We start from the raw sequence: 24,068 nt of genomic DNA on the forward strand, positions 1-24,068 counted from the left end.
TGAAGCCACCTGCCTCTCTTCAGGGCTCCTCCTCTGGAGCGCATTAAGCTGTCCACGTGTGGCACATGCTGCTGCTGAGCCATGACCCTCCAAGGCCTCGGAGGCTCACCCCAGATAGGCCCCAGAACCACAGCAACTCAGAGACAGCCACAGTACAGTCCCGAGAGTCCAGACACTGTCTGGGCTGATTCCCTCCTGAGTATCTGTCCTGTCTTGGGACAGTAAAAGCCTGGCTCTGACAAGCAGGGCCTGGCTGACACTCAAGTGACCACTCAGGACCACCATACCCCTCCCAGCCTGCTTCCTCTGGGCAATGTGTGAGAAAGGGCTCCCTGCCTTTTTATTTTTATCATCCAGATGTGGCTTCAAAGGGCTCTAAAATGTCCTTGCCATATCTGAATTGGAAAGCAAGAGCTGGTATTTAGGAGCCAGATTCCAGCTCATTTGGACAGAATGAGTGATGTCTTTCGTCATTACTTTGTATTTCTCTTCAATAGTTGCTTGACCCAACATCTATCTGCTCTATACAATGAAAATACAAACTAAATGAGAATAGAAAAAAATAATTAAAGCATTAAATTGTACAAATTACAAATCTGTTCCAAAATATACTTACATTAAATAAAATACGCATTTCAGTAAGATCTACAGTGAATGACTGTGCTCTGGGAAGCCTCACATCTGGGCAGGGCCAGCATTTGCGGGAGAAGCTAAGAGAATGTGCATCCAACCACAGTGTGCCATAGTTTCTTATTGTCAATCTGCAAATGACACTGGATACCCATCTGCTGGGGAAGGGGAAGCAAGCGCTAGCCTCAATGCTGAGCCCATTACTACTTCCCAGGAGTCTCACTGACAGCCTAGACAGCACAGTTTCAGAAAAGTGAACATGTTAAGGGAGGCAGACAACTCTTTAGAGGCCCAAACACGTTTCCTGCTGTATTTATGCTGCATTCCCCGCCTACGGTGGGCGGTCAGGAGGATGGTCTTCTTCAGGACAAGGTCACAGGACTGGGACAATCCCGTGGGATTGAGGGAGCGTGAGGACAGGGAGGAGGGCTACCTCGTGCTGCTTCACACTAGAGACAAACTGTGACACACAGTCCATGGGCCTGCAATCATCTCCTCTTATCATCTGGCATAACGCTTGATGTAGTCGTCCACCTTATTCCGGAAGTCCTCCTGTGGAGAAGAGAGAGAGTGTGCATGACTGAGGGAAGCAACGCTTCAGAGTCAGATGCCCCAGAGGGAAAGCCCCTGTAAGAGGCCTGGCTCATGACACTGCCTGCTGTGCTGGGGTGGGCAGAGACATCTGCAAACCCTGATCACACCTGGCCCACAAGCCAAGACTCCCTTGACCACAAACACAAGCATCAGCTGCTGCTCTTGGGGCCCTTGTTTCCAGATCTGCCTTCCAGAGTGGCTTTCCTGGACCTTCTGCCCACTTAAAACATGCTTATCTTTCATGGCTCACAAGTAGCCTAGCCCCAGCCTCAGGGTGACTGCACTGCCCAGAGGAAAGGTGGGTATGCTATGAAGTGCAAACTTCACACACAAGAAGCAGAGTCCATCTGGATGCCTAGGCATTTCAGGTGATAGTAGTGGGACTTGCATGGCCAGAATGACAGGAAAGCTTCAGATGTCTCTAGACCCACACGGCTGCCCTTACAATCCATAGGAGGCCCACATGCCAGGTCATCTCAAGCACCCTGGCCAGATGGCACGCCCCCCACCCCCCCGCACCCCGGGGTTTAATGCTTCCTCATCCACAGTGAGAACAGACCCCAGCCCCACTGCCAGCTGCTCAAGTGTGGGCCACATTCAGTGACAGCAACTTTACCAGCTCAGTTCCATTATGCTTTTCCCTTCCCCATGGGTGTAGATGCTTTGTTTCAAAATAAATAGTCTTCTTCAAGGGACATAGGCACCCATCTACACTGCCAGCAGGCCAGGCACAGTCACAGCCACAGAAAACAACCAGGTGAAAGCTACTCGAATTAAGGATGCATATCATCCTTGACCCAGTGACCCAGTTCTAGGACTCCCTTCTGTTGATATAAAACCACCAGTATTTCAGGTTGTATTTACAAAGGATATTTATTGAATTACTGTTCCTAGTTGGAAAAAAAAAAAACTTCATAGGGAACACCAGCGAATGGTTTTTAAAAAATATGGTAGAGTCACTTCATAGAACATAAGGCAGCTTCTGAAATGAATGAGTGCTGGTTGATGCATTAATTGGGAGGGAAAAAGTTAATTAAGGACAAAAAGGAATGGAAGATTAAGAGTAAGAAACAAGACCACAATTCTGGGAAAAGGTCAAGCCCCATGTGTATGCATGAAAAAGCTCAGCAAAGGCTGTGTGAGGTGGAGGCAGCCTGCAAGAGCCCAGCAGTGGGGTCTACTGCTACTCGTTGCCAATGTGCCTGTGCTGTTAAACAAGGAGTCACTGCCTGTTACTAACACTCAATTTTACTAGGAAACCCCATCTAATAAAAACCACTTCTCTATGTAGGCAAACGCTTTCCCAAGGTCACACAAGTTTTCTTTAACACATTATATATATATATAAATTGCTTTAACTTCCAGTCTTGCATTCCACCACTCTCAATTTCTCATTTGTGCAATCAAGAGATGGTAGTAATTAGGGCTGGGATGTAGCTCACAGGTAAAGCACTTGCCTTGCATGTGCGAAGCCCTGGGTTTGATCCCTAGTTTCAAAAAAGAAAAGACCAAAAAAAAAAAGGTAGATTTGTCTTTTTACTATTACACCAACCTAAAAAAAAAACCCTGTTCATGGCTCACCTTGTCCCGCAAATGATGTTCTGCAGCTTCAATATTCAGTGGATCATCAAAATTCAAAAGGTCCTTAAAAAGAGAGAAACTCAAGGTGAACACCGGAGAATCTGCTTGTCTGGTGTCACAGTCTTCACCCTACAAAGCAGCAACAAAACCTAATCAGCCACCTGCAGGCTCAGCTGAGTTGGGAGCACCTCTGAGTCCTCAAGCTCCTGTGGTGTCAGAGTGCTGGGCTGGCTGGTTCTCTGTGCAAAAAGATAGCTGACAGCTGATTGCAAGAGCTCAGGGGTATGTTATATACAACTGTCTAAACGTCAGTGGGAATAGAGAAAATAGCAACCACATTAACTTCATTAATTTCTGATATTTTTGATAAATGGAGAATGATAACCACTCGCACTGTGAGCATTTCTAAATAAAAAACCCATTCTGTTTTATAAACATTAATTTTCCCTTTATTTAATGATACCTTTGCCTCCAGGCACCTGTTGTTTATCTTCCAAACTTTCTGGATCTCCCTGTCTTTGACTCGCCTTCATGGACACCCACTCACAGGCTGGCGTTCCCGCCTCAGGGGAGCAGACTCTTTTTTTTTTTTTTAGTACCAGGGATTGAACTCAGGGGCACTCAACCGCTGAGCCACATCCCCAGCCCTATTTTTTTAAAAATATTTTTTTAGTTGTAGTTGGACACAATACCTTTATTTTTATGTGGTGCTGAAGATTGAACCCAGCGCTTCGCATGTGCTAGGCGAGCACTCTACCGCTGAGCCACAACCTCAGCACCCCCAGCCCTATTTTGTATTTTATTTAGAGACAGGGTCTCACTGTGTTGCTTAGTAGTGTCTTGCAGTTGCTGAGGCTGCCTTTGAACTTGTGATCCTCCTGCCTCAGCCTCCTGGGCCACGGGGATTACAGGCGTGTGCCACTGTGCCCGGTGGGAGCAGATTCTTGATACCTTAAAAAGCAATGGCCTACCCACTCTCCTCTCCTCCCAGAAGCACCTGGACTTTGAAGCAGAGGCCATATCTGAACTCCCTGTTCTCCTTGAAACTCAGGCCAGCAAGACTTGTAAGGTGTGCCCTATGATGGGTCATTGTAAGGACAACCATATTCCTCTTCAGGAATTATGTTAAATTTGGGGACTGCATTCCTGATTTGGAAATATATATGGGAATGGTGGATAACACGGTACAAATATAGCAAAAAAAAAAAAAAAAAAAAAAACCTAAGAATTGGAAAATTAGACTCCAAGTCCTAGACATAGGCAAAATATATAAGTACATACTATACGCAATACCTAGTATATATAAAGACTTCCCTTTACCATAGACCTCACCTAGAATGAAAATATTAGATGGAATAACCAATACAGACTTAAGTCACACTCTGACTGGCTCTTCAGGATCTGGAAGCTTTGAGCACTTGGAGATGGGGAGCCACCACCAGATTTCTCTAAATAAAAAGTCTAAGGAACTAATGTGCATTTCCTTCCACCAACTCCCCAGTACCAAGTCACCAGCCAAAACCTGCTTGTGGTTGAGGAACCTGGGACAGACAGGTGGCTCCAGAGAGATGCTTTTGGTGGTGGAGCAAATGACAGTGAGAGGGCCCCCAAGAGGTCTGCCTTAGTTCCTGCTCTCAGTGGCTCTCAGGCAAACTGAGGACGCAAAGGCTCAACCCGACAGTCCCACTGCTGGGCTGACTTAAGATCATGCTCTCCCTTTGCAGCAACACAAATGGAACTTCATTTGCTTCATGAAGAAACCAACGCCTGTGACAGAGCCACGGGCACAGCCAGACTGTCCTGGGAGCCAAGTGCAGGCCACAGCCACAGGTGCTGCCTTTCCAGGGAGCAAGGAGCTCCGGAAATCACTGCAAGTGCTGGTCTCTTTGCTTGTGGGGCAGGTGTCGCCCAGGAACACAGACAAAAAGGCAAAGGTAGGCAGGGACGCTCAGCTCAGTATGAAGCTCTTGTCAAGAAGAGCAGCAGACCTGGCTGTGGCACGTCTGAATAGTGCATACACACAACAAGGGCCAGGAGGACACCCTGGCAGACTGTCCAGGGCAGGTGTGTGTTCATAGAGGGTCCTGGGACTTTTCCAAAAGTAGAAATTATTTTTTATTCGGAGACATACCCCTGGATGCTTTGAAAGCTCTTCTCTGAATCAGAAAGTAAAGATTCAAAGAAACAAGTATATTTTAAAAAAATTTTTAGTTATACATGGACACAATACATCTATTTTGGTTATTTATTTTTATGTGGTGCTGAGGATCAAACCCAGTGCCTCACCTGTGTGAGGCAAGTGCTCTGCCACTGAGTCACAACCCCAGCCCAAGAAACAAATATATTTAAAAGCCAAGGTAGAAGCTTTCAGGTGTGTCCTTCCAGTCCTGCCTGCCTGCAATTCCAGTCAGCCTAGAGGCACTGTCATCCAAGAACAGCAAACTTCAGAGGCTCAGAGACAACAGAAACCGGCTGTAAGGTCCTGGGTTCCTGGATGACCACATCATCCACATAACCAGGACCCCTAGGAGAGAAGAGGGCCACCAAATGGGTTGCCTGGTGAGACGGCAGGCACAGGCAGGGACTGGGCACAAAAAACACAGAGGAATAGCTACCTGCTGAAGAAGCCAAAGCAAGTGGAACCAGGCTTGTCACCCAGAAGGTGGAGGCAGCTTGCCCAGCAGGGCTTCCCCTGATGGCCTCCCCATGTCACTCCAAAGCCCCTGAGGTTCCCATGCCACAGTTCTATCTCTGACCATAAACAGCGATAGGAACGATGGGTAACTACATGCATGGCTTGCTTTTAATCCCCTGGGCTAGCATTAAGGGGGATTAATTAATTGAAACATATTAGCATTATGTTTCAAACCAGGGAAAGCAAAACAACTTGGGAGTTTGATCAATATACTTACAGTAAATAAAGAATTTAATCCCCAAACAACATCCTGAAATAAAAAAGAAAACAGAAAACAAAATTTTAGGCTCCTGCTCAATGAAAGTCTTTAAACCCATGACCAAAAATATGCTTTGTGCCATACCAAAACCTATCCTAAGCACTTTTTTTTCCCCTCAAGACAAAGAGAAAATAACCTTTTTTTTTTTCAAGTATAATAAGCCAGGAAATTTAGAGACCAAGCAGCCACGGGAATAAATATAAGGTCAAAAGGAACATCAACTGCCTTTCCTCAGACCCAGGGCAGGAGCCCACAGGCCACATGCATGCTTCTGCCACCAACCAACCACTCCCACCAGCCATGACAAATAGGCTTCTGACTTCTGAAAAGTACCTTAAAATAATATCTGTCGTTTTTAACATCAATTGCACTCGGAGCTCATGGATAAACTAATTACCTATGTCCTACTGAGTTCTAATACTTTTGCTCTACTTAACTTCCAGAATCAAGGAAGACTCACGGTTCAAGGACTAGAGATTTTTATTAAAATAAAACTGAAAGCTGCATTGTTCCATCTGTACTGACTCAAGATCTGCAACTCAACTACAAAGTCTTTCTCCCTCTGCCTCTTCATCAGCTAGAGTCTTTCATCTTTTTTAAACTGGATCTCATGATCATCCCATATTCTCTGCTATTTGGTAATTTTTATTTGTCTTCTCTGCTTTCTTTCATCCACCCACCCACTGGCCCAATCCCCACCCTCCTGGTGTGAGCTAGGCCTTGGGCTGGAGCTGGGTGTGGGAATAAGCTCCACTTCTATTGGTGGTGGGGTATCAGACAGAGGGCTGGCCAGCAGGTCAACACCAGAGCACCAATCCTGGGGGAGAGGTCCCACAGTGGAAGTGGCAGTCATTTGAGTGGGGGCCTGCAGGAGGAGCAGGAGTCTGCCAGGTGGAAGTCTGGAGAAGGGGGTACCTACCAGGTAATCTGGCAGACACTAAATCCCGAGAGGACAGAACACATCAAGGGCATGAAGAAAGGTTGGAGAGAAGGCCAAAGCTTGGGAGGAACTGGGTCACAACTGCATGAAGTCTGCAATATTCCCTGACACTGGACTGGGGTCAAAACCCCTTCCCTACACTGTTCTTCCAAAGTGTCAATGTGGTGATAGAAACCCACCATCTGACAGGAGTGATCTACACAGGAAAGACTGCAGCTCTCTCCTGGGCACACTCCTGTTGAATGATCAATGGCTTCCTATGCTGTCTGTTGGTGTGGCTCTGAAACCTGCACTGTGTGCTCCTGTCCCAGGCTCCTGAATGGCACCTGGCACTGGCCAATGAGACTGACCCAACCAGAACAGACTGGAGCCAATGCTTCACCAAGCAGCCCAGGCAGTGGGCAGTGGGGAGAGGAGGAAGCAGGCGTGCCTGGCCACCTGTGTGGGGTGCCAGGTGAGGACCATAGAGGAGGACTTGTGCCCCAAAGGTGCCAACTCTTACCTTTAAGGTTCTCGTGGGAGCCCAGCCAGTGCCATCAATCGAATGTTCTCTCAGTAAACTGAAACAGACACAGAAACGCACAGCAGCTAGAAAGGAAGCACCTAAGTTACCTGAGCCAAAGGCACAGCTGGAATACAACTAGAGTCCTCAGCCCACTGTTTTATCTTAGGACAAAAGGAGATCTACTTTTTGGGAAACCTGTCTTTGCTCTGCAGCTTGCTATTTCCTGTCCTGCTGATGGCTGCCTTCTCTACTTCCAAGGTTGAATGCATATTCAGTTATAATGACCTGTGTTATTTTTATTTACTGTACCTTTAATCCTAGCCACAGATGTTTAAAGCATACTTAAAACAACATACAAGAAATATTGGTCAATTTAATATTCAAAAATGATAGCAACAAACATGAAAACAGCAGCTGGGCACAGTGGTGCACGTCTGTAATCCCATGCGGCTTGGAAGGCTGAGGCAGGAGGATCATGAGTTCAAAGCTAGCCTCAGCAACTTAGTGAGGCCGTAAGCAACTCAGTGAGACCTTGTCTCTAAATAAAATATAAAAAGGACTGGGGATGTGGCTCAGCGGTTGAGTGCCCCTGGGATGAGTTGCCCTAGTACCAAAAAAAAAAAAAAAAAAGAAAGAAAAAGAAAAGAGCAATAACTAAAGCCCAAAGCTGACCATTTTTGTATCAAGCATAATGGAAAGTGTTGTGTCGTTAAACTTACTTCATGCCTCTGACAACCCGTGAATAAAATGCCAACATTTCCTTGTCTTACAGAGAAAACATGCCCAAGGAGCACGCTTGGCAAGTGGTGTGTCGTTCAAACCCAGAACCTGTGTTCTGAGCCACCACTGATGGGGCTCACCACGATGTTGAGTTCATCACACAGACATTTTGTTATTATTTATGTGGGTGTGGCGGGGGGTAATGTGAATGGAACTCTGATACACCACTACTGAGCTACATATTGCTAAGTTGACCAGGCTGGCCTCACAATTGGGATCTTCCTGCCTCAGCCTCCCAAGCTGATAAAATTATAGGTGTGCACCATCACACACAAATCACATGACATTTTAAAAACATTTTATTTATTTTTTAGTTTTGTAGTACTAGGGATTGTACCCAGGAATACTTTACCACTGAACTACACTCCTAGCCCTTTATTTTTTTTATTTTGAAGCAAGGTCTTGCTAAGTTTCCCAGGCTGGCTTTGAACTTGCAATCCTCCTGCTTCAGCCTCCTGCGTCACCAAGCACCTGGGATTGCAGGTGTGCACTGCAGTACCAGCTCTCACAAGACAAGTTAGTAGATATTTTTTTAAAAACTAAGAAGGGAAAACTTCAGCAGATTAATGCAAAATTCTGGAGAGGATTCACTCCTTGGTTGGAAGGACTGAGCTGCAAGGTGGCACACCATGTTTCAGAGGTGTGGTGGGGTCCTGTTTCTTAAACTGATGCCTGAGGATCATTTTATATCAGCTGCAAATGCACACTGTGTTCTCTCACATATGTTATTCCATACTTTGAAAAAAACCGAGTTACTGTCAAGCTTCTGTTGGAGATAAAGTTATTTTTGCATTTGTTAAATTATTATATTATGCTATTACTTTGATCTGTACATAGAAGTCCCCAGGCTAGCTGTCGATATCAGGCTTTTATAAAAAGGCCATAATTATAAGCTGAGACAATGGTGGGGGGGCAGTATTGGGGATTAAACCCAGAGGCACCTTACCACTGAGCAACATCCCAGCCCTTTTTATTTTTCATCTTAAGACAGGGTCTCATTAAGTTGCTGAGGACTTCACTAACTTGCTGAGGTTGGCTCCAACTTACAGTCCTCCTGACTTAGCAGAATTACAGCTGTGAGCCACCATGCCCAGCAAGGCAACTTTTTTTATTAAAATATGTTGAAATCCACGAAATCCACATAAGTCGGATTCAGATCAGGAGAAAATAAATACTTAGAATTTGAATCAAAGCTAAAATCTTAATTATCTATGAATATCAGTGAGAAAAAATATAACCAAATTTAAATAAGCCATTAAAATTTACTTTGAACTTTAAAAAGAACACTCAAATCATGAAACCTAAAAACTGGATAGGCATCTTTCTGCTTCACAGAGATTTCAGTGAATTTGATGTTAGATGAATTAGAAACTTCTACAACTTTTGAATACCTTTTGGGGAACCATCTGTCAAATCCTAGTGGCTTTTACGGTCCAGTACAAGACTATTACTGAGTGGCGGGGGGGGGGGGGGGGGGGGGCAGTTCTGATCTAGCTCATCCTCTTTTAATGTCACCTTTGGTTAGGTGCTTGTTGGTTTCCTGGACTTACCTACCAAACAGCAAGCCTCATAAGAGCAGGGAATGCAAATTGCTCTCCACCTGCTTAGGCATGATCAGCAGCAGGGAGGGGAGGCAAGCGAAACAGAGGGAGCTCAGGTTAATGAGACGCCTGTCAGTGTCCTCGTGGTTTTGCCAGGGCAGGAAAACTTCACACATGGAAGCAGGTACCTGGGAAGCAAGTGCCACTGGGGAGGCTAGGTTCAGGGTCTGCTGGCCATGGGTCTTATCAGCCTGTGGGCAGCAGTGAGGCTCTCAAGGTGTGGTGCTCTAGTCACTGAGGAAGTTCTAGCCTGGCCTCAACAGAGGGTTGTCCAACTATCAGGTGCAAGACTTACGGTCATCAGGTTACTAAGAAAAGAATCAGAGAACACCTAGGGCCTGAAAGCCTGGACTCCGGAAGAAAAAGGCTGAAGCACAATCACTTAGCTCCTGACCTTGGGCCTTCCAATCCCCCAACAAGGGGTTTCTGACCCTTTGCCAGGAGCAGAGTGAGGGCCCTTCAAGACCAGGCAGCCCCTTGAGTAGGGCACATAAGTATGACAGGGCCGATCAGAGCAACCCTTTAAAGAGGGAAGTGGTCCTGCACACTAATTGACATGTGTCCCTCTGGATCCAGGCGCTACTCAAGCCTGCTGGGAAGAACAAAGGTGGAGGATGCCAGTGAACTCTGCACACTACAGGCATGCCTGGCTCTCTCTCCTTTATCCAGGAGATGCACGGTCAGGCCCTACTACTGCAAAGATACTGTCTACTTTTCACCAACAATGAATTGGCCCTTGTACACACGATGATATTGTTTTCTTAGGTTAATTCCCTAGAAGAGCAGGAGACAAGTCCAAGGGTAAAAACAAGTTATAGGGAGACCATGTTGCTGCAGGACCTAGAAGAGCTGTACAAACACGCACCCTCCAGCTAAGAGCCTGCTCAGGCCCACCCACTCCCAGCACTGCTTCAGTGTTGGCCATCTGACAGCAACCCGCTGCACCTCGTGGTGTTTCTGTGCCTTTTCCTGGTCACCAGTAAGGCTGAGCATCTGCTTCTCCTGTGAATCACCATGTGTGATGCTACTCATTTTTCCAGGGGCAGTGCCCATCTTTTGCGTGAGTGGTAAGTATGATTTACACACAGAAATCTTTCGTCTTTCAATACTGTGCTTATGTGTTTTTAGTTTTAACATGGTTCAACTGGGCAATGTTCTATTAAGGTTCCTGGCTTTTGTCTCAGGCTGCCACCTGCTAGCTGCTGCCATACTTTGCTAATAATCTGGTTTCCCAAAAGACACCACAAGGGTAGGATTTCCTATCCTGGTCCCAATTCTAACAGAAGCAGGAGACACCCACGGAAGCAGAGTGAAGCGAGTCCCCTGGAGTCAGAGGGCTGTGAGCAGGGGAAGCTGAGAGGGGCTCACACCTGCAACTAGGGACTTCAGATTCTAAGGTTTCGATGCTTAAAGGAAACATACTTTAAAAGTCATGCCTAGACATAAAATGTAAGTTTAACTATCTATCAAAATAAGACTGGCAAGAAAGGAAACAGCACACATAAAAATGGATTGGGCCAGTGGGCACGGACTGCACTTTTGAGCCAGAAAAGGTCTAAAAGGTTTCCCAGTAGCTCAGAGCCACATACATTCTGTTTCCTTCCAAAGTGGTAAGTGTTTACTGAGAGGAAAGAGGAGTGGGAGAAAAGGACAGGGAGGCCATGACCAAGAACAGCCTCCAACCAAAGCATTTCATACTACCCAAGATATGTGCTCGAAAACGCACACTGCCTCCTTTCCTAGCACAGTAGAATATGAGCACAGAATACTTAGCCTGCCCAAGTCCCACGGCTGCCAGAGGTGGTTCTCTAGTTAAATCCACTTGGTCTGAACAATTAACATCACTGCCTTACTAAGAAAAGGAGATGATATGCAGAAAAAGAAAGTCCAAATGATAAATTTACTTCAAAAACAAAAAGTAAAAAAACCTAATCCACAGATCTTCTCCAGTTCTCTCCCTTAGAGACCAGCACCCTTTGAAGGGGCACAAGCCCTCACTTTGTGCCACTAGAAGAATGAGACACACAGGGCCACATGCTTATAGGGAAGCTGTCACTTCAGAAGGGCTCCTACATGTATCACATCCATTCTGGGGATTGAACCCCTCAAGAGTGCTCTACCACTGAGTTGTACCCCAAGTCTTTTTCTTTTTCTGAGTCAGGGTCTTGCTAACTAGTGGTCCTCCTGCCTCAGTCTCTGGAGTAGGTAGGAATACAGGCAATCACCACTGCACCCCACTTATCAAGCCCATTCTGGTACAGAGTACATCCAAGGCAAGCACTGAGGACAGCTTAGCCTGTCACCTACACTTTTTCTCCTGGGCTTCATTAATCATATTTTCCCTTCTTGCTAAAATCAGCAACATCCAGGGAATGTGACCTCTCACTAAGGGAGGTGGCAGAAGGGCAGTGGCCTCCAACAGGTACATCCCGTACTGAAGGCCAGCAGGGCTTTGGCCACAAAATGCAGCGCAAGGATGCCATCTGCAGGCACAGTTGGAAGACAAGGCTTGGAAGCAGCTGTTTCAGTGAACCCCAGACCTTTCCTACTCTTGGCCAAGCTTCAAGGTCTCCTCTGAGAGGAGATGTGATGCAAAGAGACCAGCACTCACCCAGTGTCCAGGAGAGCATGAGAGGGAGAAGGCTCACCTTAGACATATTTCCCCTGTCTCTGTGATGTTGGGGTGCCAGATCCTGGTCAAGCATTTCACTTTGGGAGGCTGCAACATAAAGAGAGAGAGATGTCACCACAACAACCTCTCTAGGTCACACCCGTGGCCCAAGCCTTTCCACGTCCCCATCTGGCCATAATTTCAAGGCTTGCCCAACATGTAGGCTAACTTTCCAGGCTTAACTCAACCCTGAATGCTGTCCCAGTTGCCTAGGCAGGACAAGTGCTCCTCTCATGAGTCTAACCACACCTCTCTACAAGGGCCATGTCCTGAGGGCCCTGGACACAGGGCTGTGGAGCCAGAGTCTGCAGTACATTCCAGGGAAAGTTCCCATGCCCTCCTGGCCGCAGCTCAACACACTCTTTTGAGTACCAAGCTGCTGAGCCACAGCTGAACGTCACTGCTCCTCACAAGACCAGCCGGTTACCCTGGCTGTGTGCTTCTGAAGGTGCTAACGCTACGTACATTTTCCTAAAGAATAGTCCCAGTCCACTTAAAGAGGGGGAAGAATGAAGAGGCCCATGGGCATGAAAGGTACCAACATCATTCACAACTTGGCATGTTAGAATAAAGTTCTTCTATTTTAAAAGTAAATCACACTCGTAATTAAAGGGAGAACAAAAATGAAAGGAAAAACACTTATTTATATAATATTATATGCATAATTACATAAATGAAGTTAAGTTTCCTTTCACTTGTTTTTATAATTGTACACACTCACAAAATAATTCCACCCAGAAATAATCTCCACTCACAGCTAATGCATTCTTCTAGGCCTCAGACACACATAGGTGTGTGTGTACAGCATTTTTCTTCACAGGAGTGGGAACACGTGCTGCATCTCTTTCTATCCCAGCGACCACCTCAGGCGACCTTCCTGCATTCCTGACATCTAACAACACTGCTGGGCGGTAGGCAGGTTCCCACCCCCACTCCAAGCCATTCCACACAGTGCTTATATCTTTGCTCACATCCTTGTAGGAAATAACTCCTCAGGATGAAGGCCTGAGAGCGACACTGCTCGGGAATCCTAGCTCTCATGCAGTGCTTTGTGTCCTTCAGGAGGCCAAGTCGCCTCCCACGCAGGGAGGCAGAGGGGCCCTCCTGCAGTCCCCTGTGGCTGGTATGTAGTAAGCATCCGGGCACAGTCTCATCAGAATCTCATCTCATAAAGGATCAACCATTTGTCAAATGGGGTGACATGCTCCCTGCTTGTCATTTAGTATTCAATTTTATTTATGCTGCTTTCTGAGGTGTGAAAGGTTTTTCTTTTAATCTTTGGGATCAAAATTTCTCTTCTGATATCATACTTTAAATGCCTTTCACCATCCAAATACTCTCCTTTTACTTTTTCTAATACTCACAGTTTCACTTTTATTGTATAACAAACACTGTTTTCTACCTGATACCAAAACCACAAAATCATGTGATTAAATCCACTGTGCAAACTTACATGTCTGAGGGTGAAAGAATTTAGGTTGAGTTTAAATACATTTCACATGCTCTCCTTTGTTTTCTGCAAATAAGTGGGAATGCATTTAAACGTGTCGTGTCTGGAATAAAGCTGACTTGATGTTTACTTCCAATAAGGTGTTTAGGCTGAGGAGGAGGGTCAGAGCTGCACCCCTCCACACAGCTGGATAGAGCCACAGTCCGGGGTGGGACAGAAAGGAGTGGCCAGCTTGACGCTCTTCCAGACCAAGCGCCTTTTCTGGAGCATTCTTGGAGCTGAGGCTACTAGAGCTCCCCAAGTGTCTTGTTTGTCCTTGCTTCTCCTCGCCCCACAGCTCCCCCAAGCAGAGGCTGACACAGACGCCTCCTCTATCCCTGGCGCCCTTTAACTGTGAGGCTGTGACAGGGCGGAGCTCTGCGTTAGAAATGTGGACCTGGACTCTGAGACCCAAAGTGTCCAACAGCACCTTGTCTCACGAGTCCTTCCCTCCCTCACTCTTGGATCCCCCTTCGGTGCTTGGCACCCATTCATACAGCTAAGAGCTTAACTCTGCATTACACATCAACAAGGAAAATGGGATTATTCAGTGGACCCCCGGCTAACGATTTGGAAAAACAGGTGCCCCTTACAGCTTTATTCCAAGACACAATAAAACTAAATGTAAGGTGGGCACAGTGGCACACACCTAAAGTCCCAGCAACTTGGGAGACCAAGGTAGGAAGATCGTAAGTTTGAGGCCAGTCTCATCAGTTTAATTCTTGTCTCAAAATTTAAATAAATAAATAAATAGGGGGTGGGGATATGGCTCAGTGGTAGAGTATTCCTAGGTTCAATCCCTAGTACCACGCTAGGGGAAAAAAAAATGCCAAAGACCATTCATAGTCTAGAATATCTAAAATGTTTGCCACTTTGCCCTTTACAGAAGGTCTGCTTTATAAGCTATCCAAAAACCAGCCATCCAGTGGCCAACAATACAGGGCTGGCTTAACCCAGTACACACTGTACAATGAATGTTTATTGAAGTCACTATATATTCCAAGCACATGGTACAGAGCTCATTTTACAGTGTCCTCACAAAACTATATACTTTGAGCAGGAATAAGATAATGCTTGCCAAGGAGTCCTATGCCATTTTTTCCAAGGAGGTGCATTTGAGGCACCCTTGCTAATGAGGCTGTGACCATACAGTAAGTGTCTGTCACATTGTGAGTTGAGGAGTCCAAGCTGCCAGGCTCTGTGTTGACAGCTCCATGCAGAGACCCTGAGCTTTCCTGTGACCCTGTTTCCAAAGGGGGTCACTGGTGATCAACATTCTGTTCTACACAGCCATGCCATCTCAGTTTCAAAGTACAAATACAATGAATGAAATGAAGAGAGGCAAGTGGGATTCCAGGAGGTACCTGCAGTCATCGTGGTCATCTGAGTGTCTCTGGCTTCCCTCCCTCGGTGCACAGGGCGGAAATGGCCAACAACAAACAAAGCGGCATGACACGAGTCACTTCCAGGAGGAAACCAGAGAAATGAGTACAGAGCCGTTCTTTTTCTCCTGCTTCTCAAATCTGCCTGGTGACCAACACTCAGACTGTCAGTACTCTTCTGGGGTCCACTCTACCCAAGGAATCAGCTTCCAGGAGTCCTGCTTCTGTGTCCAGGGTGACCGGAATTCCTAAGGGCCTACAGTGCCTGATACTGCAGGAGCTCAATAAGTGTCACTAAACCAAATCAGCCAGTTTCTAAGATTGAGAGATGACAAGGCAGGCTTCAGGCGTGAGGAAAAGTTCAGAGACAAAGGGACAGGAAGAAAACAACTCACCAGGAAATCTGAATTCTAGTTGCTGGGATGTGGGAGCATGTGTGTGGATGGATACTGAATGGACACTTTTCTTTGCAAGTTTTTCTAAAATTATGATTTACTTTATTAATTAAAAGTTTTTTTCAATTTATAATCCATATAACCAACCTTCACTGCAAAAACCATAACTCTTGGGTGTTTGAAGTCTTCATGAAGTACAGAAGTCACGTGAGCAAAGCCGTGGCACAGGAGTGGAGGAACCAACGCGTCCCCAGCCTCGGGTCTGACACTGCCAACAGTGGAGCCGTCTGTCCAGGCTCACACTCATGACCTCTATCCAAGGACTTGCAGCCTGGCCCTTGCACATGTTGGCTTCTTTTTGTTTTCTACAGTATTAAGCAGAGAGTTGAGCTCCAGAAATATGAGCAACAGGTGCCTAAGAAGACAGGCACAGGCTACGCACTGGACATGCGTCTGAAAGATAGCTGCAGGCTCCTGCCAGGAGCTCACAGGCTAGAGGGAAGAGGCTAAAGAACTCTATAAGGAAAGATGAATTATAAACGCTTTTGTATTCAACTCAGCACTGCACCTCCTGGTCTCCTGGAGACCCCTTGCTGTGGACCCCACATTTGCCTAAAGAGAGCAGAAACAGTCAGGAACAAAGGCCACCCCAGTCTTCTGGGTGTCTTTGGGCAGAGAGCATGACACCTGGCCAGCCCATCTCTCAGAACACTGCCAGAGCAGCAGCAATGAGACCAAGGAAACACAGAATAAGGGTGACAAGCCAATGGCCAGACACTGCATGGGATCTGTAGCACGGCTGCAGGACGATGCACCTCTGCTCTGTTCAGGGACTGTAATGGGCAGGACTGCGGAGCAGAGGCCCACAGCATGGACAGCAGAGTCAACCTCTGGGACAGACTTCAATTCTTGAGGGACACAAGACACAAAGGTTCAGGGGTTTTAGCCACAGTATACTCCATTTTCCTGCAATTCTCTCCGCTTCTCAAAGTCACATGTGGGTGGAACAGAATGACGGACATTACCAGGTGTAGACAAAGGGAAGGGCGCACATTTACAAGCTGGGCAGCCCTGCACATGCACTGGCCTCAGCAATTCAGCTGTCTGCACTGGCAAAACTAGTTAGTAAGTTTTGTTTTGTTTGGGGTTCTTTGAGACAGGGTATCATTATGCTGCCCAGACTGGCCTCAAACTCCTGGACTCAAGTGCCCTCCCACCTTATCATCCCGAGGAGATGGGACAACAGGCGCATGACACCTTGCCCAGCTTTGATTAAGTTTTAAAAGTTAACCTGCTGAGCTCTAACTCACTACCATATAAAGAGACTAGAATATTACGACCAGCCCCTGAACAATGGTGGAGGACTGACAGAGGTGACCTGAACAGAAACCCTGGACATAGACATTCTGTCACGACTGCTCCCACCTTCATGTTTCTCACGCTTTGCTTTCTTTCTATAACAAGAACAACAACTTTACAACTAAATGGCTCCTCAAGGCCTGCTGGAGAAGCACACGGGCTCATGCTAAACTTCTCCCTCAGCTAGCCAAAGGACAGTAACATGAACTTACCACCTTTAATTCAGTAGTCCTAATTCTTTTGAGGTACAGTCTACAGAGATGACCTATATCCAGCCTAGAATTTTACATTCTATACTCCTAGGTTTCCAGAAGTCAAACTGTCTCCAATTCTAAATACCTGGACTTAAGCCAAACAACCTCCCAAGCTGCCTCAATAAGGTTTTTGGTGTGTAATCTGGAAAAGGTGGAAAGTCTCAGTGGGTAACTGATGGGCTAGACAAACACCTGAAATACACATGCTTTGTTTAAAAATTAAATTTCTTTTTTCCCCTTAAATTGCCAACTATCCCTCATCTTTATAAAGAACTCTTAACATAGTAGTGCAGCAAAAATCAATTTCTAGAGATTAAAGTTTGGCTTCAAACAAGAGTTGCAGCTCTGAGCTGTAACCTGGCGTGGGATGGGAGATAGAAGAAAGCCAGCGGCCACAAGCAGAATAATGGGGCACATGGTGTCCCCAGGCCCACATCCTTAGGCCAACAGGAGACTCCATCTTGTCCCTGTTCCCCCACAGATTTCTCTTACACCCCTGCACTCTGATCCTGTATTAAGCATACACCTTGATACCACAGGCACTGCTGTGGGCACAGCCTGAGGTGTGTCACCAGGCGCAGCCTTTTCCCCTCTGCCCCGGGCCCAGAATCCTCCACAGCTTCTCGCTGCCAAATCGAAAAGGCCAACAAACCAGAGACTTCTTGTTGTTTTCTCCATTATTTCTTGACTCCAATTTTTTCTCTGCCGAATGGCCCCCTGCCTTCCACAGGGGAAGCTCTTCCACACCTGTGACCACAGATCCACACATTCCCAGCTCACCTGGAGCACCCTCCCCCCACTATGGGCCAAATCAGGACAACCCAAATCTGGTTCTTTAGAAGTCACACTGGTCTTCACCACGTTCCAAAAGTGACCTCCTTCCCTTCTCTGAACGCCCACACATTGGCTCCTGTCACCATCAGCCTGTCTGCTACTTACCACTTTCAGTGCTTCATTGGCTTTTTACCCTTTATTTCACCTCCCTAATGGTTCTGTTAGTTCTCAAAAGCCAAGAGAGATGTGATAGTATTTGGTATCGTTATTATCTAGGAGGGTCTTTGAGGGATTAACATGTACCTATGGGTAAAAACTACTCATAGCTTACAACAAGCTATTATTCTCTCAAAGTCTAAAGTACCTATGTTATGGACTTCTGGAACTTTGGTGTTATACCATAAACAAAACTAGTTTTAAATTAAAAATATACTTTTTTTCCTTTCTTAATAAGTAAGATTTTACGTGAAATACACAGGCCGACTGCCTGGCACATAACATTCACAACCACTTGTTGAACAAATGTATTTGTCTACTGCATTAAGTATGACTGATGAGTGAATTCACCACAGAAACACTAGCAATCTTGTGCTGGGTCCCAGGGCGTGAGGAGGGGCAAAGGCCCTGTGTGGCCACAGGCCTCCTGGCAGACACCCCCTGGGTGCAGGAAGACAAGGTGCAGGTGCAGGCTACTCACCACCATGTTGTATGCGTCAGGAACTTCAGTTTCAAACTGAAATTTTCCACCCTGGTAGTAACCCTCATCTATCAAAAAACACAAAACAAAATAAAAAAATCCTTTAAATTAAAAAAAAAAAAGAGGAAACAAAAAACAAATACTACATTAGGATATGGCAAACACAGAATAAGAGGTTACAATGAGGGCTGCAGTGTTCCTTAGCCAAAGGCAGGCACATGGGCAGGGCCTTCCCCTGACCTGGGCAACAGGGGATCCACCTGGATCGCACAGTGAAGAGCAGCATTCTCTGGGGGCCTGGCTGCTCGCCAACCCACGTCCTTTCTGCTCCACGCTGTTATAGATGTGCACCCTCCTAACCTTGCCTCCTGCTTGAGTGAGCTCCTCTGCTTCCTCCTGGCCTCTCCAGCACTTGCATGACTTCTAGCCACTGGGCTTATATTTGCTGAGTATCCTCTCTCTGCCAGGCTTGGGGACACAGCCGGGACCTAAACTGCTTCTTCAGTGAGTGCTTGGTGCAGCTTCAGAGCAGGCCCTCAGAAAATGGGGGCTGGTGGGCTACAGGATAATGTCTGGGCCCCGGGTTCACAGACACCGTAGGCAGTCCCTTCTCTCCCAACTGCACTGTCTGGGTGTCAGGAAATGGCTACAAGTGCTGTTGCCTGTAGAGGGCGCTCCAGCATGGATAACCAGGAAAAAGACTCCCAAACCTCAGACTGTTTTCAAACTTTGAAATGTGCCACAGTTAGCAACATTATAAAACCAAGGCTCAACTTTCCCCCAAACATCTACCACCATGAAAAAATCTGCAATATGGGTGTGTGTGATTGCACACACATGGGAGGTGGAACCCAGGGCTTCCTGCATAGGAAACAACTGTGTTACCACAGAGCTACATTGAGCCCTAAGGTTTTGATAGGAAGCAATTGGACACAAGATGAAGAAGAGAAATGCTATTTCTCTTTTATTTTAAATTCATCTGCTGAACACCAGTGAGGCTGCAATTTATTTTAGATTGCTTGTCATTCGTACTTTTTCTAAGAACTGAATGATCAATATTCATTAACATGTTACTAAGGTGTTCATCTTTTGATTATCAATATAAAAAGATTCTTAAGAGAATTAGCCTTTGCCTAATTTTTGTTAGCAATTTTTGTTAGTCTGCTGTTTGCCTTTTGATCTTGTTATTTCTCAACACTAGTATTCCATCTTTAAGAAATCAGTCTTTGTTCGTTTTATGTCTTTAATATCATGCTTGAAAATCATCTTTTCCAACCAAGATTATACAAATGCTCTCCTACATTTTATTCTGGTAATTTGGTGATTTCACATGTTATATTTAATGAGACCACTAGCTCATTACACAGAATAAGGTGTTATTATCTTCTAATTGGATGCCTAACCACACCGTCCCTGCAGCATTTACTATTCCATTCTTCCAGCACTTTATTTTATATATTTCTGATTCTTAAAAATATATCTGGATTTGTGACTGATAGTATAAACTCTTTGGAAAAGATATTTGTTTGGAAAAATGTTAAACTCCAGATACGAGAATTTTTAAAAGTGGCACCTTATGTATAAAACAGGTGGAGTGCACTCTCCTTCACCAAGGACTCTGTGGATGTGGGTCTCCCTGCTGACCTTGACCACTGAGGCAGGGAAGCCTACCACTAGGCTCATCAACACTGCAGGTGCACAGCCCACTCTGTGCTGACCCTGCAGAACCAACCGTGGCCCACGTCACACACCATGGCCTATCCATGAGACTGCCCAGCCACGCCATCCCACCACACTGAATTTCTCTCTGGTTGGCTTCCTGTTTCACTGATTCAATACATTTCAACTCTGTTGCCCACCAGTTTCAAAGTTTGGACTTTGAAATGTGGTTCTAATTTCATCATGTTCCTTCTGTCCCAACCACTTCTCAGTTAATAATTGTCCAAATTGTATCTTAACTCACTGCAAACCAAGAACAGAGTGTTCTAATTTCTTTCTTTTTCAAAAAACAAATCTGAGGAAAATCACCTGCTTCTGAATCAGTGCTTCCTTTCTCCCTGAAGCTGCACAGCTGCTGGCCCCAACCAAGGTTGCTTAGTAATGACCAGATCTGCCCAGAAGTCCCAACGCCCAGGTCACAGGCAGTGGGGAGACCCGGAAGCAACTTGCGCCCTAGGCGTTCTCTGTGGTGACTCCAGACGCAGAGCTCTCCACTCCCTCTGCACCAGCCTCTACAGCCTGCACCACCCCACCCAGCACTCCAAGCTGGCAATCAGAGGGCTCAATCAGCACCTGATTGTGTGAACATGGCCCTGGGCACTGTTTCCAAATACAGACAGGCCGACTCTATTACTACCCATGGCTGCAGACACTGAAAACGTTCTGCTTCTCAGCAAAGGGGGCTTTAAAGTGCAGTAAGGAGACACAGCAGGAGAAAGCTCCAGGCTGCCCACTAACAAATTCTCGCTCCCGGAGCTCTGGAGCCTACTCCCTCCTGCCTTCAAGGGACCACACATGGGCATCTTCAAAGGAGATTATGGGATAACCCTGGAGAACAAAGCTTCCCAAAGGGCACAACATCCTCAGGCTCCACCTGGAGAAACCTGGACCCTGTGACAAAGGGACCTATTTCAGTCTTTCTCCCACCTTTAAAAGAAGACCTATGCTCCTCCACCCTCTCAGGGGAAGCTCTGCTTCAAGGCGTAAACACTCCACGAGGGCCAGAGGACCAGTGGTGGGGCCGGCCAGCTGGTGGAGGAGCTGTGGAGAACTGTTTCTCCCTTCTCACACCAATTTCTATAAGGGTAAAGTGCGGCACCATAAATAAAACAGTTCGCTCTGGAATGTCCTGCGTTCAGATACAGGGAGTCTGGTGGCAGGGGCCATTAAAACTCCAATCTAGATCACTGTAAAGAAGGCACCCCCACCCACGAGAGGCAAGCAGCGAATGCCAATGAGGCAGCCTCGGTGCATTCTGCTACCAGCACCCGGCTCATGCCTCCCCTCCCTGAAGGGAATCAGATGGCTGTCGAGGTATGCTTAGTGGTGGAAAGTTAAGCAGGACTTTGAGAGCAAGTGACTAGTTTGACAATTAATGAATTTGGCAGATATTTCTCATAAAATGAGCCAAATCTACAGCTCCAACTTTTAGATAAAAATACAAAGAGTGTGGTACCATTTTTTTTTCGATATTCTATTGGTAAAGATATGTTGAAGTTAAGACTATTGTAATTTTCTCAACTCTTGAGTCGTTCAGGTAAAGTGAGATGCACTGAAAGAAAGTGGCAGGTGGGACTCATGGTCAGCTGCTGGGCCTGGAATCCTGGGTGGCAAAGCCTCCTCCAAGTTAGGCGTTTCTAATTCTCTGTTTTCAACACCGCTGAAGAGGGCACCTAGTTTAGGAGTCAGCTGAACAATTCTGAAAATACCTGCTCGGATTATTGGTTTTAACTTTGAACTTAACTGCAAAGTCGCCAAGTTAGAGCTACAACAAATCCCCTTCCAAGACTGTCTCCTTATTTATGTGAACTGGCAATTCTCAGTATTTATATCTATAAAGACAGACAAATGAAGAAACTGGTATTTAAACACTTATTCCTGTTGTGCATTCACAGAACATGTCCTGGAATGTCCTGCGTTCACAGAACATGAAATGCTAATTTATGTTTAAAACATCAAAATTTACAACCTACTGCTTAAATTCATCATTCCATTCCACGCATCCTTGATGAGTGACAACTATGTGACAGACATTGTTCTAAGCACTGGGGACATGTCAACAGGGGACAATGCCTGCCCATGGGAAACTTACATTCTAGTGGCAGAAGAGAAAGTCATCGAGTACAGCCAACAGAAGGAGAAAAGGCAAGGAAGGAGGAGGCTGGAGAGACTGCATCTCACATGGGACACTGGCAGGGGTGGCAGATGAAGCAGCAAGAGGCCTGGCATTCTCAGAACAGCACAGAGGCCAACGGGCCAGAGAGGGAGGCGGCAGCAGAGGCAAAGAGGTCAGCAGTCCACGGTGACAAGCAGACTACCTGCCAGGAGGCTGGCTGATTCAGGGGGAGACAGGAACCATGAGAGGGATCTGAGCCCAGGAGGGCAGGGTAGGTTGCAATCATCCAGGTGAGCGATTAGAGGGTTAGCCCAGAGCGGGCAGTGAAGGGACACTGAGATGGGAGCAGCACCAGGATCTGCAGACAGATCAGGAGTGGGGCAGGAGAGGGAAAGTAGTCAAAGAAGATGCTAAGGTCTCTGACCCTGAGTTAAACAATGGATATTAAGTGACATCCCAATGGAGTGGGCAGCTGATGGGTCCTGTGTGCAGGGGGTGGGGGGCGGCAGCGTGGTTGGGCCGCAGAGAGGAGTTTGAGAGCCTTTCAGTGTAAGAGCACTTAACTTCAAAAGATGAGGTAGGAAAGGAAGATGAGCTGATGAGCTTGGGAGACCAGACGGAGGAGGGGCAGCCAACAAGAGGAGGAGAGCCAGAAGCCTGAGTGCTGCTTAACATGCTTCCCAGCAAAGGGACTTGTGAGCAGCTCCATCTATCTATTCTAGAATGACAAACACTTGTAAGCACAAACATTTTCACCTTAGACTGAAATTCTGTAGAACAAATGAAACAAACGTAATGGTGCCAGGAGGATAAGTGGCAGCAGGAATCCATCCTGCAGTGCAGCCACTCACTCTGCACACCTGGGGTAGCTGCATGCATGGTGCTGGATCCGACTCTGGAAACATTTCCAAGAGTGATGCCATACTTTGATTTTTAAATGGCAAAATTTCTGCACACTAGAACTTCTATCTTATGCAACATTGGGGGCATGAGGAGTGGTCAGGGCAACAAGAAACCCTGAGCCAGGGCTGGGAGGCAAGCAGGAACAGGAAAGTTGACACTGGGCCGAAGACACAGTCAGCTATCTATTATGAAGAGGTGCGAGGATTTAGAGGAGTACATGAACATAATGAGGAAAAAAAATGGACAATTAGAAAAAAACAAGACAAATGAAACATCAGTAGCTGGAAACATGATAATCTGAAATTTAAAATTCACTGGACGAGCTTCACAGCGAGCAGACACTGCAGGAACAGAGCCACCCCAAACCAAGCCCAGAGAGAAAAGTGTGGAAGCGACAACCTGAGGGAGGTCTCACTTACACTGGAGGTAATAAATATGGAAGAGACAGAATATATAAAGACATGTTGACCAGATTATGTGAAATTTTATGAACACTAAAGCTCAGATATAAAAAGCACAATAAACTTAAAGTGGGATGAAAAGAAAATCACTTCAAAGTGCTAGCTTTGGGAGCAAACATAACTAAAGTTAGACCAACACAGAGAGGAGGAGCACAGCCCTGCGCAAGGACAACATGCAAATTTGTGAAACATTATATATGTAAAAAAAAATCACAGTATAATCAAATTGCTGAAAACAAGTGATTAGGAGAAAAATCTTAAAA

General features: G+C 46.2%; 1 protein-coding gene and 1 non-coding gene across 13 annotated transcripts in view; one reads left to right on the plus strand and one right to left on the minus strand.

Annotated features, from left to right (window-relative positions):
* Nucleotides 1-912: 912 nt before the first annotated feature.
* The window catches only part of Ube2f (ubiquitin conjugating enzyme E2 F (putative)), a 53,412-nt gene continuing 30,256 nt past the window's right edge, over nucleotides 913-24,068 (minus strand). For 5 of the 12 annotated variants that reach the window (XM_027951656.2, XM_071619503.1, XM_027951655.2 and 2 more), the window contains 6 exons: nucleotides 18,607-18,674; nucleotides 12,234-12,304; nucleotides 7,202-7,259; nucleotides 5,718-5,750; nucleotides 2,806-2,934; nucleotides 913-1,182 (listed from right to left, as the gene is read on the minus strand). In XM_027951656.2, coding sequence (XP_027807457.1) covers nucleotides 1,132-1,182; nucleotides 2,806-2,934; nucleotides 5,718-5,750; nucleotides 7,202-7,259; nucleotides 12,234-12,304; nucleotides 18,607-18,674 — 410 coding nt within the window. In that variant the 3' untranslated portion in view covers nucleotides 913-1,131. The remainder of the gene's footprint in view (nucleotides 1,183-2,805; nucleotides 2,935-5,717; nucleotides 5,751-7,201; nucleotides 7,260-12,233; nucleotides 12,305-18,606; nucleotides 18,675-24,068) is intronic. The other 7 variants (XM_027951660.2, XM_071619504.1, XM_027951658.2 and 4 more) reach the window with 3 other exon arrangements.
* On the plus strand, nucleotides 23,906-24,008 carry LOC114105331 (U6 spliceosomal RNA). The gene has a single exon (XR_003584996.1). It is a non-coding gene; the product is annotated as a U6 spliceosomal RNA (small nuclear RNA).

Source organism: Marmota flaviventris, chromosome 11 (assembly GCF_047511675.1).
Source record: "Marmota flaviventris isolate mMarFla1 chromosome 11, mMarFla1.hap1, whole genome shotgun sequence".
Lineage (NCBI taxonomy): Eukaryota > Metazoa > Chordata > Mammalia > Rodentia > Sciuridae > Marmota > Marmota flaviventris.